Source organism: Gavia stellata, chromosome 21 (assembly GCF_030936135.1).
Source record: "Gavia stellata isolate bGavSte3 chromosome 21, bGavSte3.hap2, whole genome shotgun sequence".
NCBI lineage: Eukaryota > Metazoa > Chordata > Aves > Gaviiformes > Gaviidae > Gavia > Gavia stellata.
In genome coordinates, this window is record NC_082614.1 from 14,237,846 (window position 1) to 14,257,168 (window position 19,323).

Below are 19,323 nucleotides of genomic sequence, written 5' to 3' on the forward strand. Positions count from 1 at the left end.
CAGCTCAGCCCACCTCCAGCACCCCGCATCGGCCCCTCGCACCCTCCAACGTCCCGGGCGCTGTGGCTGTGGGGGTCCCGATGCTTCACCATGCAGAGGGGCCTGATGCTGCTGCACCCCCAAATGTTCTTTTCTAGATCCAGTTCTCATTCAACAATTAATATCAGTCAGAGGTTAAGCTTGGGTCTAAAGTACATCGTACACATCAGGGACTCGTGTGCCCGAAACTCCTGTAACCTCCCATGGAGGCCTGAGCACCGTTGGGGATCGGGTCTTACACTGCAAGCAAAGCGAATGTTTTGTTGCTGGTTTTAAAGTACCACAGCTTCACCTAACAACTCAGGACTGAAAGCCACAACAGCACTGACGGGTCCTAAAGCAAATCAGGAACAATCAGAGATGACCTCTGCTGAAAAATAGCCTTTGGACAGCTAGATGGGGAAAAGGACTCTTGATTTCAGAGAAACTAAAGAGAAACACACCACTATCTAGGGTAACATCCAAATCAATAGCTAGTGCCTCAGACGTCACCAGCCAACACATTTATGTTAGACTGTGGTGTACTGCACAAGGCCCAAGACGAGGATCGAAGAGAATTTGGGTTTATCACAACTTTCCTGCTACCTTTTGTGGTGATCTTCAGCAAGGACGGGTACCCCTCCCTGCTACAGCCCGCCCTTCGCAGCCTCCGCAGCGCGTTGGGCCGGCGGGGCTGCGGGGAGACGGGCCGCAGGAGGCTCACAGGCTGTTCCGCCCATTCCGCGTGTGAACTAGATGTTCCTACAAGCATCCTTATGGAAAAACAATAGGAAATGGGCAGCTGCTGCTCCTTCTCTCCCTCCACCGATCAAAAAACCCAACCCCGACAACTGGGCATAAAATGCAGCTCTGAGCTTTTGATCAGAACCCGTGGCAGGATCAGCCTCTGCAGCGGAGCGGGAACCTTTCCACCTCCTCGACAGTGCCGTGGGACTTCTTCACCCCGCGCAGCTGGGGAGGCCGAGGTACGTGAACCACCCCAGGGGAATGCAGCCAAGCAGAAAAGGCAGCCCAGAATAGGCACGTGTGTCACTAAAACCACATTTGAGAGACAAAACAAGTCAGAGAGGAAAAAGGTGTGACACGCGGAATGGTTGGCGAGCTAATGGTTGCAGAGACGGGTTAATGCATTCCTTCAGATACAAGTCAAATAAAAACTGGTTCCATATGTGCTCTGTTATTCGCTAGATCAATAAAAGACACGCAGGTGACTATTTTACAAGGAGGGAGAAAAATTATAGCGCTATAAAGAAAACCACAAATGTGATTTAAAGGGTGAAAGTAAGTTTGTGAGAAAGCCTTTAACAGGCAATCTCTGACACCTAATCTAATGAGCTCATCAAAAGTTACCAAAAGGTGGTTTGATTAATTAGCTTTAGAGGAAGGGAGGGAAAAAGAAGTCTTCAGAGCAGGAAAAAGGCTCTTTGATTTGGCAGAGTAATACATTATAAAATAAAGTCCACGGCTGGGGACTGCCCAGAAAATGCATTCTTGTCAAAAAAGCTCAGCTCGCTCCAGAAGCGCAGGGGAACTCATCCGCTAAGCGGGACGCCGGAATGGAGCCGGTGGTTTATCCGAGCTGGGCGTTTCAGGGACAGAAACTCCTTCTTCACAACCGGACTCCACCAAGAACCAGGACCTTCCACCACTGCCGCCCTTTCAGCACAGGCTGAACAAGCCACCTCATTCGACTTCTACAAATCTTGCAGTATTTTCCACAAGGCACGTGAGAGACGCAGTGGCAGATGAAGGAATATAGACCAACGGTGCATTCCTGTCGGGGCAGGCGAGCCGACTGCCCAGAGCTGGCCTCACACCTTGCCCGTCACCTCCAATCCAGCCTGCTGTAGCTGGTGCGCACCAAGCCTCGCTAACGGGCCAGGCAGCAGCGGTAAGGTTTGCTGAACTTTCCTTCTTTGCCAAGAATTTAGTCCTTTTAATTAAAAGAACCAGGGGAAATTGGTCTTGTCCTCAGCTACGACCCTCTTAATTCTGCAGTGCCAGCAAAGCGGCACTTGTGTTCAAGGCAAACACTGCTCAAGACACAGAACAATAAATGCGCGCCAAGGCTTCATGCGTGTGCCCACCCGCTCTGGTGGGAGGGGGCCTGTATTTAAGGGCAACACGTGCGTTAAAGCTCCAGAGCCGGATCTGAATCCAACACCCCTCTTTAAAAACAAACCTCTAGTGCTCGTAGCTTAGACAAATCCAAACCAAGAATTTATGCGTTTCCAGAACAATTTATTTATCTACGTCAGGTCCTTCGACTGCAGCAGTGTATACGTTGTGATAAATTGACACTGAGAAGATTTAACAATTTCTTCATTTAATAAGTGATTTTCACTACAGGGTATTGTACACTGTTATCTGTTCAAAAAAGATTAACAGTTTTTAAAAAACAAGATTCTGTGAGAGATTTATATAAACTGGTGATCAAGATCAACACCTCTGGTTGGCTCATCACGCTATTTTCTAGGCTTCTTTGTAGAACAGAAGTCTTTAGGCTAAAACGCACAAAACCGTTCTGGCAGACCTAGAACCATTTCCGTAACCTCCAGCGTTCTGACACTGGTGCCACAGGACTGATGCCACTGTAATCCCGTCCACTTGATCCGGAAACTGTACAAAAACGTGTTTACTTTGACCATAAACGGAACAAAGAGCTTAGCATTTCTACTTGCTATTTCAGGTCAGGACTTCCTTTCATCTCCAAGAGAAGGCGTGAAGGGAAAGCCCTGCCAACTCAGCGTGGTGGGTCGCGTACAAACAGTTTTCTAAGCGAACTTTGGCTTCAGGGAAGAGACACAAACGCTTAAAATAATGGCTTTAATTGTCATTTGAAGTATACGGAGAGGGATGTGTGTCTGAATGAAATATACATCGTACCAGCGATGCTGGCAAGGTTGAAGGTTATTTCTGATGTTGACAGCAATAAAACTAACGTGTACATGACAAGACATTAAAAGAAAAGCAATCCCTTTAAAACAAATTTTAACGTAAAAAAGTTCACAGTGGTTTGTATAAACAGTATGTAATTTCTGACAGTAACAAATTTCTACTCTCACAGCACACTAGTGCCCTCTTTAGATCCTAAAGAAGAAAACAAGCATTTACACTACTCATTGTACAGATTCAGAAAGTCAGTTGTACAATTACCCCTAATGACAGGATAAGATGCTGCGGAGTGTACAGCTGTAACACCAACGAAAGGAAAGTTTAAAACTCTTTTCCTAGGAGGGAGAAAAGTCTTTCATTTGCTGTTACAACCAGCAAATGCCATTCATCAAATCAAAAGGAAAACCACAAACACATTACCTATTTTGAGCAAGCTGAACAGTACACATTACAGTTTTAAAAACGGAGGTTATATACTATAGTACAAGTCCCAAGAAGGCAGCGCCAAAGTGACTATTTCTTTGCTTGTTTTGTGATCATACCCCTGGGAGGCGTTACGGGTCTGCTGGAATTGGGCTTCTTTTTCTCTGCGGGTTTCAAGATCTGAAAAGATAGTTCAGTCACTTAGCAAAAAGTTTTAGCTTCCTTACCATCAATTAACTCACTAGCAAAGGCATTACACAGGTCGTCCGGACAAGTCATAGACATGCCAAGAAATAAATATGTTTCCTACGCAGAGCTATGACAGGGCTTAGAGCAGCTGATCCGGGAGCCCATGCCAATGGAAGCAGGCTAACAGCTGATAGCTTTGCTTGGATGATTTAATTCCAGGCTAAAACAGTTCACCTACTCACACCAGCAAGGGCTTATCACATTTTTGAGGACATGAGTGCAAACACGGCCCTGCCTACATGTGGTATCTGTGAAGATCTATTTGAAACAAGCATTATGGTTTTGTAACAGTAAAGTATCAAGTCAAAACAGCAAATTTAAAGTGTGACTACACTAACTAGGGGGGGTAAAATCTTCAGATACCATACCTGAAAAGAGCACATTAGAGTTTCATCCACGCTCATCATGGCACCCGCATTATCAAATTCTCCACAGTAATTTGGGGCAGAAAAGAGAGTTACCAATTGCCTTTTTGCAAAAAATTCATATCCATCTTCAACAACCTTTAGAGAGAAAAAGCAGAAATATAAGACTGGAGAAGTTCTTCCTGCCAAGGTGCAAAGCAGCTTAAACAGAGCCAGCAGCTGAAAAAACAGCTACGTCTAAGGAGCACGAGTTCCAAACTTTTACACCAAAACAGGAAGACCATCGCAGGATCCAGTTCAGCAACAGAGTCTGTTAGCAATGAGAAAAATGGGATTCTGCTAGGTTCAAGACAATCTTGTTTAGGAATCGGAGCCACAGTTTAGATGCATTAAGAAAAAAAAAATGTTCATTACACAGGTTGTTAAACATTGGGACAAGCTGCTCAGAGGTAGCGGAATCTCGATCCTTGCAGATATTTAAAGCTCAGCTGGGCAAGATCCTCAGCAACTCGGGCTTACACCAGTTTGTCCTGTGTTGAGTACATGTGTGTAGGGTTGGACCAGATGACCACCTCAGGCCCCTCTGAACCTGAATTATTCTACGGTTTAATGTAGAAAGTTAAAATACCTGATGAGCTCTACATATGAGATCCAAATCATGTTTATGGAGAAACTTAGCAACCACTTCAGCACCAAATGTGAAGGACACTCCTCTGTCATTTTCACCCCATCCTAAGACATCCTTGTCAGGGTCAGACCACAGGAGATCACAAAGTAGACCTTGATCTGGCACATCAGTGGGGCGCATAATTCGTCTTATCTGTTCCATTGACTGAAGGTCTGGTGACAAGCCTGTTCAGAGTTAAGACACACGCAGTTCACGTTTTAGTCCAACTGTGCTCTGCAAGACTGAGGTATTAATTCAAGGAAAAAAAATTGTATTCAAACTGATTCATCACTGCAGTTTTACGTAGTTCAATGGCAATGTTAGCTGGCATTTTTTAAATCCAGCATTTGTTTTAAAGCTTTTGTAACAGAAAAGTCACTTTCTAGAAGATTTACTGGGAGCAAGATAAGCAAAGCGTTTCCACATTTTACAGGATTACAATAATCTCACTGTAATATTTTGCAAGTGTCTGTTAAAAGAGCTGTTAAGTAAAGGAGGCATTAATACTAGAAATCACGGGGTATGTTTATTTTAATGATCAGGCCTAGTAAGATGAAATACCATATCAAATAGACCTCATACCATTTTTCACTGCTATGTCTCCCTGGGCAACTGTAGTTACTTGAAATTGACAAAATATTTAAGGTGCAATATGTATTTTATGACTTTGAAAAGCTGCATGAAGCAAGTATCACATAGCATAACAGAGCCAATTTCTACAAATGAAGCACCGAACCCATCAAGTTGGACGGGACTTTGAACAACCTGATCTAGTGAAAGATGTCCCTGCTCATGGCAGGGGGGATGCTACTAAATGATCTTTAAAAAAGTGCCTTCCAATGCAAACCGTTCTATGAAAACATATGTTTTCAGAATGTACATAAAACTCCTAGTCTAAAAAACCTACAAGGATTCTTTACTCAAAAGGAGAGGCTATTAAATATGCCTTTTGGTATAAAAGGAAAAGCAGGTCACTCTGTCTGAAGCTTCAAAACTACCAGCTCAATGATTCACAAAACTGACGCTAATCAAGCTCAACCCTACCTCATACATGAACCAAGGTAGAGAAAAATCCCTCAAGTTTTAAAGCTTCAGCAACGTAAACATGAAATTGCCGTGACTGATACTAGACTATTCTCAAGTATCAACTAAGGAACTGTAACTTACCCCCATGACAGCAGAATATTTTCTCATCCACAATAGCTGCAATTGGTAAACAGTTAAAACAGTCTGTGAAGGTTTTCCACAGCTTAATATTGTATCTTCTCTTACCTAGAAGACATTTTGAGGAAAAAAACAGTCAATATGCTTTTCTAACACAACTACAACCAAGCTAACATGGCTGCCTTAAGTTTACCAAGACTTGCAAAAAGTTAGCATTAAAGCCTATACACAATTTATCTTCTCCGATACCCACTGACATACTTTATCACTTGTAAGAGAGTTGCAAAGGTCTCTTTCAGCGTGGCAGAGTGCTCTGAAGTGGCTCTGAGGACAGCACAAGTCTGTTCAACAGAATGACATTCCACTGTTGGCAGCCAGACTCTCCAGTCCCAACTTTGCTTTGGAAAATTATCCCTTGGAGAATTTGATCCATTTGAGAAATTCTTGCCATTTGCTGTTTTCTTCGGGGGAAGACAGCAATTCTTGGAGAGCAGATTTTCTTTAAACTTCTGCTAGTGCTTTACCACATAAAGTCTCTCTAGGCAAAGAAACAGGACTGAAAAAACTGCTACAGTTTTGCTTTCAAAGGGACTCTCCCAACAGATACGAACCCTGAACATATTTGCGATATATGACTAAGCCTGTGATTAATCTCTGAGGAGTCAAGTCTGAAATACCACACATCTTTTGTTTCCTCGCTGAAGGAGAACAAGACATGGAGAGCACATCTTATAAGCTATAAGCCAAGTATGTCCCGCAATGCAAGTTGTGAGAACACTTCAGTGCACAATTAAACAGTTTTATCTGGATTTATTAAATCGCATCCTTTGAAACATGAACATATACTTCTACTTTACAGCAAGATCGCTTGTTATATTATAGGGTAAGGTCTACGTAGTCTCCATCACAATAGACCTTAATGCACTCTGCAGTGACAGAGCTGGCGTGTCAACTGCGTAGCAACATTGCATTTGTTCAAAAGGAGTGCTCATGATACCAAATAAACACAAGCACATTTCTTCATTAAAAGGCTGACGCGCTGGTTCAAGTAACAACATTTGCAGCGGAAGCCACCTACTGAAAGAGGAAGTACCTGGTGCTCAATCCAAGCACACATCACACCGAAGGCTTCACACATGCTTTGCCCCATTCGTGAAAGGAAATAACTGGTTTTGGCCACAGCAACAGCACACAATACAGCAGGACTGCATCCAGAGGAGGGCGACGTCTTTTTTTCTTTTTAACATTACAAAGTTACAGGTCTTAATATGAAGTAGATTGCAAGCACTGTAACATAACCACAGTAAAGACCAGCCCATTCTCCAAGTTAAGTTGTAACACAAGTATACATGATCATCATCCCTCAGATGAAAGAAACAGAGGCGAACTTTTGCAAAGCACCTCAAGTAAAATTCTCTAATCTCTCATTAGATGACCTTATCTTAAGAACTTTAAGAATATGTACCAGTGAGAACTGTTAGTTAACATAGCGGCTCATAAATAAGATTACCCACTTGCATGCTGCTTTGTACTGTGAGGATCGGACTCCCACAGGATCGGGGAAAGGACACATTTCCCCTCCTAAAATAGGCCAAGGGCCCTCCTGAAGTGTGCAAAGGGAACCGCAAGTTAGGAAAGAATCATCTGACACTGTGACACCAGCACCTCCTACCCTGCTTTCCCAAGCCAAAGATGCACACATCCGTATTACTTACATTCATCGTAAAACCCATAAATTCTATTGATGCTGGCACATTCATGGTTTCCTCTCAGGAGGAAAAAATTCTCTGGATATTTAATTTTGTAGGCCAATAGAAGACAAATTGTTTCTAAAGATTGTTTTCCTCTGTCAACATAGTCACCAAGGAACAGGTAGTTGCTTTCTGGTGGAAAACCTCCATATTCAAAGAGTCGAAGCAAGTCATAGTACTGTCCATGGATGTCACCTGTAAAGAGTATTCAGAAACTACATGTAAGTGACCCTTTGTGGCATTCTTTGATTCCAGAGAAAGAACAAATGAATGACACTTCAGAAAGAAAAAAGCTTGCAGTTAGATACTGCCTTCAACATACTTAAAAATTACAGTTAATGTATATAAAATTATCACATTCTGAAGTTTAACATCTAAGTAATGCAATGGTTAACTGCACTAAGATGAAGTATGTAGCTACTTAAAAATATTCACACGGGTGTAAAAAAATCAAGATTCCAAGAAACCACCTGCATGTTCAAATGAAAAATCTGACGTCCAGTTAAATCCTTTACTTGACGGGTGGCTGTGAGATCAGGAACCTTTACCTCATTTGCGGTATTTCCACACAGCATTAGTAATATTGGTGGAAAACTGACCACTTGGGGAATGTGCTTTCCTTTGTACCGTGTCTGGTGTTTTCTTGAAACACTCAGTAATTCAAATTCTAGCAGTGAAGTTGTATCGAAAATAAAATTGGTATTTCTGCCTTTGGTTTAAATAATGGTTTTGTTTCTGACAAGCAGAGCACTAAATCATGGTTTTAGACTACCAATGTTATAAATATTGAACAAGCTACTTCTATTTGAAGTAAATCCTCAGTTTTAGAGCAGGATAAAATACTGTTTGCTGGAAGCTTTTTAAAGTGCATTTATTGAGGCTTTTATTTTGACATTCTTCATTCTTTTAGCATAACTAGACATGTACATGTGTGCAAAATGAGCACCACTGTGTACAAGTACGGTGAAACCAAACTAGAAAGTGATTCCAAGAAACAGTACAGAAATTCAAGTTTCCAGCAGGATTTTAAAATCTTGGCAAACCACTGTTCAACTCTGAATAGCAGCTACAATAAACTGCTGTAGTTCTGCTTTGTTTCCCCTTGCTCAGTCATGACTGGGCCAAACATAGATTATTTTGGTCCCTACTCCAATTCCCATGTCTGTTACCTCCTCCCCACTCCTCCGCCCTAAGCATCCAGTAGGGTTTTACTTTCCCTTTTGCTACAATCATTTATTAGTTTCACTGTTAATACGTGAAAGAAAGAAGCATCTGGCATTTGTTCTCTGCTTAAGGTCTGCATTTACCTGAACCGCCCCCCCCAAGCATCAAACCAAAATCACAGTACTCACCACATATTTTCAATGGAGCTTCAAGTTCTAGTAGAATAGGCTGACTCAGAAAGATTTCTCTGGATTTCAAGCACAGTCCTCTAATTTCGTTCTCTTGAAGTTGGACATTTTTGCCTGGTTTTGATCCTCGCACTGTTGGAAGGAGTCAGAAGTCAGTTATCAAAATCAACAATATCCCTAGTGTTATTTTAAGAGCCTGACTAAATGCCACTGTACTACAGAATAAGAAGATAGCAGGGTAGTATCGGTCTGCTGAGGTCAAACTGCACTGCTGTGTCACCACAGAAAGGGTGGTGTGTTCTGTTTCAGTTGCATGTTAATGTCATTTAACAGAATTCACGGTTCAACACTTCCCCCGTTAAATGCCACATTTTATCTAGCATCAGTTTACTTCTATTTAGTTATAAAAAACATCTTGGACCATGTGACTATATATAATTTTTTTTTTTTAATGAAGCAGTTATAAACTTGTTCTCTGAAAAACTGTCTGAACATGAGAAAAGGAAGTCTCCCATTTAATCATTGACATAGTAGCTCAAATGCGCAAGCTTCCCTAAACTATCGTATAACCTTGCTTGCCCAAGACAGCATCTAAACAAAGACGACTACAGTACCAATAAATATGGTACTGCCCCATTCTACACTGCAGTTAGCACACATGGAAGAAAAGTAAGTATATGATTGGAAGGTCAAAACTATACATAAAGAAACACTTTTGAATCACAATGACAAAACAGCTCTCCTTATCATTGCCTCTGAGCACAGTAAAAGACTAGCTAGTAGGAGAGCTATCTGCTCAGATCACCTTTCCCCTCCCCAATCCTTCACTCCCCCTTCCACTACTGCTTCAATCTCCCCCACTGCAACAATTCACAGTAGTTGGTTCCCTTTAATCTCCATCACAGCTTTCTTGCCTAGTCTGGACAACAAGGACACCTGCTTGGCCTGAACAAGTTTCTACAGCCACTGGCACAGCTTTCCCTCCATTTATCTATCACCCCTCCATTTCTGTTGCCCAGAAACACAGAGGACATTTCTATGGCAGCAATGCTGTAACTACAGCTAAATTGCACGCAACAGCATTTATCAGGGTTAGGATAAGACTAAATAAAAAAACTGTGATTATGCCACTACTGGTGAAGCTTATTATATTTTTATTTGGTGTCAAAACCAGGGACAACATGGAATACTGATAAGGCTGAAGCAAAAAAAACCCCATAGCAAATTCCAGTAAGGTTATGGAGTAAGAGCAGTCATCTTCTACAACATAACTCATTGATTTAGCCACAAAGCCGAATGACCTCAGAACTTTAGCCTCAGATGCCCGGCAACATTCTGGAAACACCTCCAAAACCAAAATCACTACACTGGTAATACTGCCTAGTTAGGTGAGTTACTGTGTACAACTCATATGGCATTGAGACTGAAGAATCTATGCTCTAATCCAAAAAGGCTCAGTCTTTAGTTCCAAAAAACCAAGCAACAAGCCCGGATCCCTTTTGAATACAAGAACCTATGCAGTATTATCTTCCTGAATTCCTGAATAACCTTTTAGATACCATTTCAATCTAATTCCCTTGATACTGTTTAAACTCAGCGTGAGAAATCTGGAAGCTACAGGTGACTCAAATCTCTGTACCGTCACTACATGAAATCAAGAAGTGCGAACTGCAGTAGGAAAGGCCGGGGCAGGGGGCATGGTTTAGGAAGAGTAAGAACAAAACCAGTTGCGTTCCAAAGGGATTACAATTTCTCATTAGCACAGTTTCCTACTTTTGTGCAAACCTCTGACCAAGAGTAGAAAACATTGTTCAGTCAGCATGCGTCTTATCTAGACCAAGATTAAAATAATGATTGTGTAATACCATCCATAAAAATCAAGTGTCATTGGTCGCAACCTCTACCAGCACTTACAGCATTACTACCAAACCAATTCTACCCCGCATACTGACACCCAGAGACCCTAGTCATGGTGGCACAGGCTGCCCTGCAGAATCATTGACAATACCCTCACACACACACAACCTTTCCTCAAACAAGCTTCAAAATGAAACTTTAGTTCAAATTACAATGTATAGTGACAGTGACATTAAGTTAATTGCAGGTCAAAAGTCGTGGCTTTAATTATGTTATCTTTCAAGCAACACACCCTCCTTTATTATTCACTGCCTATGTATTATCACTCAACACTAACATTACATGGCAACACTGGAATTACCACTAAACTTCATGTCTTCCACTAAAATATTCGAAGTAATGAAGCATATAAATGAAAGTTAAATCTTTGTCACAGCAGTTTATCACGCATGAGGCTTTTCATCCACGCAGCAATTTTTTCATCCATACAGTAATTTTCCAAACACTCCTGAGCAATGAGCAAGTTACTCAAAATGCCAAATATCCAGAAGCAATAAAGAACAGAATTTATAGAATGAAGTGACCAGCTGGCTGAATTTTCTTTGTTAAATTCTCCCCTACTCTTAAAATTTTACACTTCACCTTTGTTTTTGAGACAATACAATATACTTGTATTTAGCTTTCTGGAAAGCCAAAAAATCTAACTTTCCATAATATGGTCTTGTTAGAAATTGCTAAAACCAAACCCTGTATCTCACATCCATAAATTAAAAAGTATAAAGTATTATACAGACTATGTAATGCACTGACTCACTAAAGCTCATGAATAAAGCATATGCATTCGTTTTTGCTGAAGATTAAATGAAAATCTGAAAACTGACTCTTTCAGATACAAGCTTCCTGTGTTTCTCCAATATATTTTCATTGAACCAGTATAATCTTTGCGCAGTTTTAGTCATCTGCTTGTGGGAAACCTTGACAAGATAACATGATGCTTTGTTGCAGTTCACAAACTCACTAGCACAGATACCAGAAGGATGAAAGAACAGGACAAATTGATTCAGTTCTGTAGCACGCTGCCTGCCAACGACATTTTGACCACTTTCATCCAACATGGAATTGGCACAGAAGAAACAAGAGTGTTCAACTTCTAACATTGACCTATACATCCTGAAAAGCTGGAAAAAAATATTTTTGGTTTCAGAAGAATCAAGTATGCAGAAGTGCATGTTGGTTTGAGAAATCTATATTTTTAGTGCAAGGATCTTCTGATCCACAATGGAACAGCTAGCAAGGAAATGCAGCATGTTCAGTCTGAATGACTTCTTAAAAGGTTTCTCTGATTGAGTCTTCAAGTTACTTAGTCCCACTAGAAAGGCAAAAATAATATACTATGAAAAATATGTTGTGTTTACAGTTTCTTTTCTCTGCTTTGGACCAAAACAAGGCAGCCTGTAGAGATCAGACAGTACGATACTAATTGGCAGCTTGGTCATAAAGTCAGAAGAGCAGCTCAATAGTATTGTACATGCACGTTTGTTCTTTCAATGAATAAAAAATAACCTCTCTCAGAAATGACAGCCTGGAACGGACAGCGGAACAAGCTGAAGACTAATCAGTTGAGGAAAAAAGTCAGCCCATTTAAAATAATATTTTATTTATGTCTTGTCTCAACATACTGCTGCACTATTTCCAGACACTAATATATTCCCATCCTCTTTTAGGCAGAGATGCTCCTTTTCTTAAAAATAATTTTTCGAGAGCTTGAATTTATCCATGTCCAGTCTGGGCACTCTTCTAACAAGTAAAATTTTCTGTACTGTGCAAATAAGAGAAGTTTTATGAAAATAAGCTCTCCAGTGGACGGAAAAGACTACAGAAGAGATCCCTCCCTGGAGCCTGGATGATCTCTGCGGAGGTACTGGCTTGAACATAGGTTCCAACTATTAAAATCAACGTTGCTTTCCAAGACAAGGAGGAAAACTGCTGGAAAGCAACAACCGATAACCGACTCTCAAATGAAGGTGTATTTTAAACAGAGGGGAGCGCAGTACGACAGCCGCCCAGCAGAGGGGGAAAAGGGAGTAAAGGAAGAAGAGCAAGAACTTAATGGCACCCCTGTCATTTTAGTGCAAGCCAACTGAGCTACTCCAAAGCATAGCTGCAACTGCCAGGAGTTAAAACACCACCTGACATCCAGGATAACTTTTATACATTTCTTTGTGAAGGATAAATGGCTCAAGAATTGTGGGATCTAGAACGTACAACAGTCACACAACCACATGCATGTAGACTACAAGACTTCTACACCACATCCCATCACTAACATTCTCCAATGTTTGGTTTGGTGCCACACTCCTTAAACGAAGGCAAGTGCTATTATAAAACTGAGTATATTACCTCATTGAAGGTTAGTATGAAAGGGATGGATACTTAGGAAAGTATTCAAAAATAGCCGAACATTTGAAAATATTAGAAATTTCAGTGATCCAAACATCTCATTTTCCTTCAGTATGACATTAAAAGAAGCAATTGAAACTCTATCAACTAAAGTGCTAGAATCAAGTTCTTGGGCAGAAAATGTTTTAAAGAAAGTAGTCTATCAGGTCAGTTCATTTTTTGGCTTATTAAACAAGTCTCCCAGTTTTACCGTATTTTACATTAAGATGTCTGCAATCCTAGAGACACTTCCAAAAATACTCCTGGTTGGTTTTAATCTTGTTTTCAGCAGTTCCTGATGAGTTTCACATTCAGTTTTGCATCATAGGCACAAAGGGAATAAATAACTTGAAAGTGGTTGATGTAAAAAAGGTTTTACTTTACTGCAGGCACTACCAACTTTGATCAGATCATTCCAAATTCAAAATTGAAACTGAAAAGCAACTCCTCAGTGCCCAAGCCTCTAAAAAGAAAAAGTTCTAGTCTGCTTTTTAGTATGACAAAAGTTCACAGTAGCATTATCAAACAGAAGATCCCGCGTGACTGCAAAATTCTCATCTTGTAGCATACTTCCGCACTGGAGAGAGCTCTGTAGCAACAGGTACTCACACCGATCACAAATACTCAGAGATGACAAATGCCTCCACCTCACTGACTGGGCAACACACACAGACTTATTTGCATCCACAGCAGTGATAGGAATCCAATGCTTGTCTTCCAAACGCAGAGCTCCTATTTCCCATTATTAGAAACGGCTGCAACACAGCAGGAAACAATTAACATTAAGCTACACAAACTATGGAAAATTACATGGTTTGAGGTCAACAAGTGCTGCTTGTCTATTAGAAACTTTATGGCAGTATCCCAACTCATCAAGTGAAATCTGACCACATTTCAGATTAACATCTGTAAGAATCAGACAGAGACTTATCTCAGTATATGAAGCTAAACAGAAAGCAAGCCTTCAGAACCAATCAATCCTGTATTTAGCAGGAAGGTAAAAAAAAAAAAAAAAAAGAGATCTGCATTTCTAAGAAACAGCCTTCTCTGTTGTCAGCAAAAGTTTATCCATACCCTTTGACTTAACTATTTTTAATAACTGGATGATCCTCTTTCCCCATTTAAAGCAAATTAGAGATAATATCTCCTTGACAGCTATACAACAGGCTTTACTGGGAATAGAAATCTGTGGGTGTATAAACAGGAAAGTTTGAGGATTTGGAGTCTTTTCACCGATTTTAGTGCACTAACCAGGATTTCAGCTTTCAGAATGGCTACCACCATTCTAGCCTTGGATGGCTTTATCCAAAGCAGCCTCCATTCATTACTTAGTTTTCCCTTATCAGCATTTGCAGAGGCTGCAGCACAGAAAAGATTTTCAGAAACATATTTCAACGTGGGTTCCTCTTACCTATGTTGAAATTGCGTTATTTTACCCTGTTATTATCATTACCATGGTAAGACCAGTACATTTCAATCTTGTTTTCGAGATATGTTATTATAAGCTCCGTTTTCAAACCAGACCCTACTTATCTGTGAAAAGCTGGTAATGCACTAGATGAAGGAAAGGGGTAAGGGGCTCAAGCTATAGGAACACCATCTGACATGACACAGAAGGGAAGCCATGCTCACACTCAGGGAGTCTCGGGATTTGTCACTCATTCTTTGTCTGGAGCTGAGCAGGAATTTTGCCATTTCCTGGAACCCTTTCCGTGACCACACAGATACCACTGATTTTTCATCTTACAGGGAGCTTTTCTAGCATCTTCTTGTCTACTGACAGTTTTGACTTAGCAGACACGCACAGCCGCAAGCTCAGAACCATGAAGTTACTGCCTACAATACTCCTCCTAGAAGGAGGGTAATTTGCTCTCATTTTTGCCCCTTCTTATTCCTCAGTAAAGTGAGTTAGTTCCATAAATATTCGAGCCTTTATCCACTATCAAGGACACTCAGGAAACATTTCAATACTCAGTGCAGGATACTGTCATTTACTATACTTCAAAAGCCTTATTCTTGTGAAAATCGTTGTTAGTACAGTTAATAGAAGTGGCAAAATTAGACAACCTGTACTCATGAAATTGTTCCTAGCAGAACACAACCCTCATTAATAAAGAAAGCAGCAAATATAAATTCAATTACAGCAAAAAAAGATCAGTATGTTCAATGTTTTCATTGAACGGCTTTCCAAGGTTGAGAACAATGTTACTGGAAAATGTTTTTTTGTGACATTTCAATGCCAAATGGCTCTGTACTACAAACATTTGGAGCAAGAAAGACTCTTCAAATATTTACCTTAGAATGAGAAGCTAGATACATACTTCCAGGCCTTTTAAAGAACAAACTAATAATTTCAGCTAACTAGCCTAATGTGGGCAGGAAAATACCAAACATTTGGGGAAAATGTAAGAATCATGTCATTTGATCAGAGATGTGAGGACAGAAAGCAAGTAAAAACCCCTCACAAATACATTATTAATATCTTATATTAAGAACAAAAGTAAGAGTAATTTATTATTCACCCTTGAGCCACTTCACTCTACCTTGACCATTAGACTAGATTCACTACTGGCACAGCTCTCTTGGTCTCTTCCAATAACGCAATGCTATAAAACAAAAAAATACCCGCTTAACTGTATTTTCTCAGTGATTTGAAATATTTCGTCAAGTATCTCCTCAATACTGGGGTTTGTTACCTTTAAAAAGGAAGGGATAATGCCCCCTGTTCATACCCTTTGCATTTTATTAGCAAAATCACCTAAAGCTAACTGTTATAAAAATATGGAAGTATACAGTTTAAAGACTGCTGTAATGGAATACCAAATTGCTCTAAAAATTAAAGCTTGCACAAGGATTTGGGCAACTCAGTTTGTAAGCTGATTATTAAAACGGATTTTGCAGTGTTTTCATGCTTGAGAATGATTTTAATCTGTGCACAACCTTGTCTGAAAAGGATATCACTTGAAACAGAGTTCTGGTACAGACACACCAGACTTTGTTTAACTAACATTATGCGGTTGTTCTACCAGAACCACACTGAGAAAGAATTTCTCATTTGCTCCAAATCTAAATAGTATGAGAATCCTTACACATACTTTAGGTATTTTTTCCCCTCCATTTAATACCATGCAGACCTCTGCTTTAGAAGTTCAGTCCTGTCATCTACCTAGTTGGACCTTAATGATTTCAGGGAAAAGATGAGTCAAGATCATTTTAAACAACCAAAGAGAACGGCATTTGCACAGTAGTTCACGCAATTTAGCGCTCTATCAAAAATGCAGCAATGCTAAAATGCAGTATCATTTTGCCCTTTCTAGGAAAAAAAAGTATAAAAATGACAGACTGCCACAAAGGTCAATCGCTACTCTGCCTGGAAAAGATCCTTATAATAGACATTTAATAAGCAACAAAAAGCACACTAGCATAGGTTACTAACTTCAGTAATTGTTTTAAATATTGAAAGACAACCATTGCCTCCAGGAATCCAAAATCCCAGCTGAAATGTCAATAAAGGAAAAAAATTAATTTCAATTCTGGCAGCTGATGCAACCTCAAGTAACATCTTTAGTTGCACGAACCACCTCTTAAAAGATCTTGTCAGTAAACCTTCCGAAGCCTGATTCACGAACTCTCATCTCCTCCAAACGTATAATACTGATCTAAGCTGGGTAAGAACGTAACATACTGACGTAGTACATCTTACTACTTTTTGAAACTTTAAACAAGAGAAATCATTCAGATCTTTCTAGGATTATCTCATTCCATGTTTTTGGTATTAAGAACTTACACTTTGAGAAAATTGCACTAGTTACACTAGGGGAAAATCAAGTGAGAATTGTAACTAATACCTGCGGAAAAATTGAGCATGTATTAATATGTTACCAAACATATGACATACAGGACCTGACATCTACAAATCGTACTACTAAAGTTTCAGGAAAATCCTAGTCTAAATTTATGAAGGGAAGCCTTTAAGTAATTTAAACCAGGGCAGTTTAAATTGGTAACAGGCAAAACCCAAAACGGATCACCGGAAAAGCCCCATTTACTTTTACTTATTCTAGTTTAATAATCCCATAATACATCGACAGGATTTTTAACTCCAAATAATTTCTAGAGTAGCACTATCATTCCTCTGTCTGACCTTTTGCTATCCAAGCCATTACACAAGCAAAATCTTCTAAGAAGGAAAGGGTGCAATACAGCTGAAAGACATTTCTTCACCATTTGTCTCAGCAACATCTCAGATGACTTTGTGCCAAATGGAAAAAAGTTAAATCCCTGACCAAGCTCTTCAAGCCTAAGTCCAGATGAGATGCCTGCCCTGACATATGTGAAATGAGGCTGGATCAGGCTATCTTCCTTCTCTGGATAATTACGACTTTCCTTGATGCCTGGAAGAAAATTTGTCATTGGCTACTTCTCAGCCTTTTGCCCCAAGAACGATCAGTCGACAATTCTAACCCAGTGCTGACCCCTGCAACCAAAGGGATAATGCTGAAGACACCCCCTGCAACTTGCAGACTTTCCTCTGATTTAGAAACTCCCACGCAACTCTTTCCAACCCAAAGCAATAACAATACAAGTCAGTAAGCCCTTCCACATACTCTCTGAAACACCAAACGCCAACCCTCTATTTGCACCTAAAAAAGCCACCGTATGTTATGAATTAAGAGCCAAAGTCCCATGGTAGCATTAATGCAGGCAGCTAATCAAAGCTAAACCCACGATATCCTGAAACCCATGCAAGTCTCCTCCCGACTTTCTGAAAAGCTGCCTCGACAGTCTTTAAACACGCGAAGTCTGATTCCCAGAGCCCAAGACTAACCCACCAAGCACAGACCCCATGTGCATGTGTGCCAGGCAAGAGAAAAACCCAGGGCTTTTTAAACTCTCTCCTACGAAAATACTACTACATTAAGCATCTCCTTAGAGCTGCAGGGGAGGAGAAGGGGGGCAGCCGGCTGGTCCCAACACTGCCCCGGGAGCGCAGAGGGGAGAAGAGGGCAGGAGCAGCTCCGAATCACCAGGGCTGAGGAGGAGTCGGGGCTGCAGGGCAGAGCCGCCCGGGGCGGCGGCGAGCCCCGGGAAGACAAAGCGCCTCGGCGCCCCTCCATTTTGGTCCCCCTCGACCCCACCGGGCGGGCAGGACGCGGTGCATCCCCCGCGGCGGCGGCGGCTGAGGTGGGACCACGGAGGCGCCGCACGGGCGGGCTCCCGGGCACCGGCCCGGCCGCCACCCACCCCACGGCCACCCGCCCCGTGCCTTCCCCGACCCTCACCCTCCAGCAGCCGTTGGATGATGCTGTCGATGTTGAGCTTGTCTATATCCGCCATCGCCTCTCAGCGGCCGGGCGGACCCCTCCCCGCGGCTCCCCTCCCTCCGCTCGCCGCTTGGCCGGCCCGACTTCTCTCCTCGTTCTGCCTCGTTCTTCCCCTTCCTCCTCTCCTCCCCGCTCTCCTTCTGCCCCCTCTCGCTTCCCCCCCCGCCCCCCCCTCGACCGCCGGTCTCAGCAGAGACCCAGCACTGAACAAAATGGCCGCCGTCTCCTCAGCGAGCTCGGCCGGCGCACGGATACTACGAGCGCGAGGCGGCTCACCGGAAACCCTTTATAGGCCGGGCGGGAAGAGCGGGGCGGCCGAACGTACCGCCTGCGGCCCGCACCCGCGCGATCCTTCCGCTCGCGGGAGGTGAAGTAGTGCGGCGCTGCCGCCTGACGGTGTTGGGGCTGCCACAGGGCCCGCCCCGGCCTCGGTCCGTCGAAACCTGGCCGTGGGCTGCGCCGGCAGGCCGTTTGGCGTCTGCCGATGGCGGGAGGCGGTGGCTGGGGTCGGACTGCGGTCAGTGCTGCCTCCTCACGGCTCCCGCTCGGAGGCTACAGTTGCTTCGACTCCTCAGGCGGCCGCAGCTTGGCGGGAGGCGTGAGGGGTGCGCTCCCCCTCCAGGGAATGGCTGCCTCCCCAGCCCTAAAACAGGGCGAACAACACCAAAATCACACCTGCAGCTGCCGTCTCCCTCACGGGGTGCTGCGGCCTGTGGGGGGAAGGCCTGTGGGGCATGTGGGGCCGTGCTGTCGGCGGGAGGACCAGGTGAAGGTGGCGGCGGCCCTTCCCGCTCCCCG

General features: G+C 42.3%; 1 protein-coding gene across 1 annotated transcript; it reads right to left on the bottom strand.

The window, feature by feature from the left end:
* Positions 1-2,344: 2,344 nt before the first annotated feature.
* Positions 2,345-18,592, bottom strand: PPP1CC (protein phosphatase 1 catalytic subunit gamma). The gene is made up of 7 exons (XM_059827553.1): positions 18,484-18,592; positions 8,906-9,037; positions 7,518-7,748; positions 5,806-5,910; positions 4,600-4,823; positions 3,975-4,109; positions 2,345-3,537 (listed from the first exon to the last, which is right to left on the bottom strand). The coding sequence occupies exons 1-7, from the start codon at positions 18,536-18,538 to the stop codon at positions 3,448-3,450; spliced, it is 972 nt and encodes a 323-aa protein (XP_059683536.1). The 5' UTR covers positions 18,539-18,592; the 3' UTR covers positions 2,345-3,447.
* Positions 18,593-19,323: the final 731 nt, after the last annotated feature.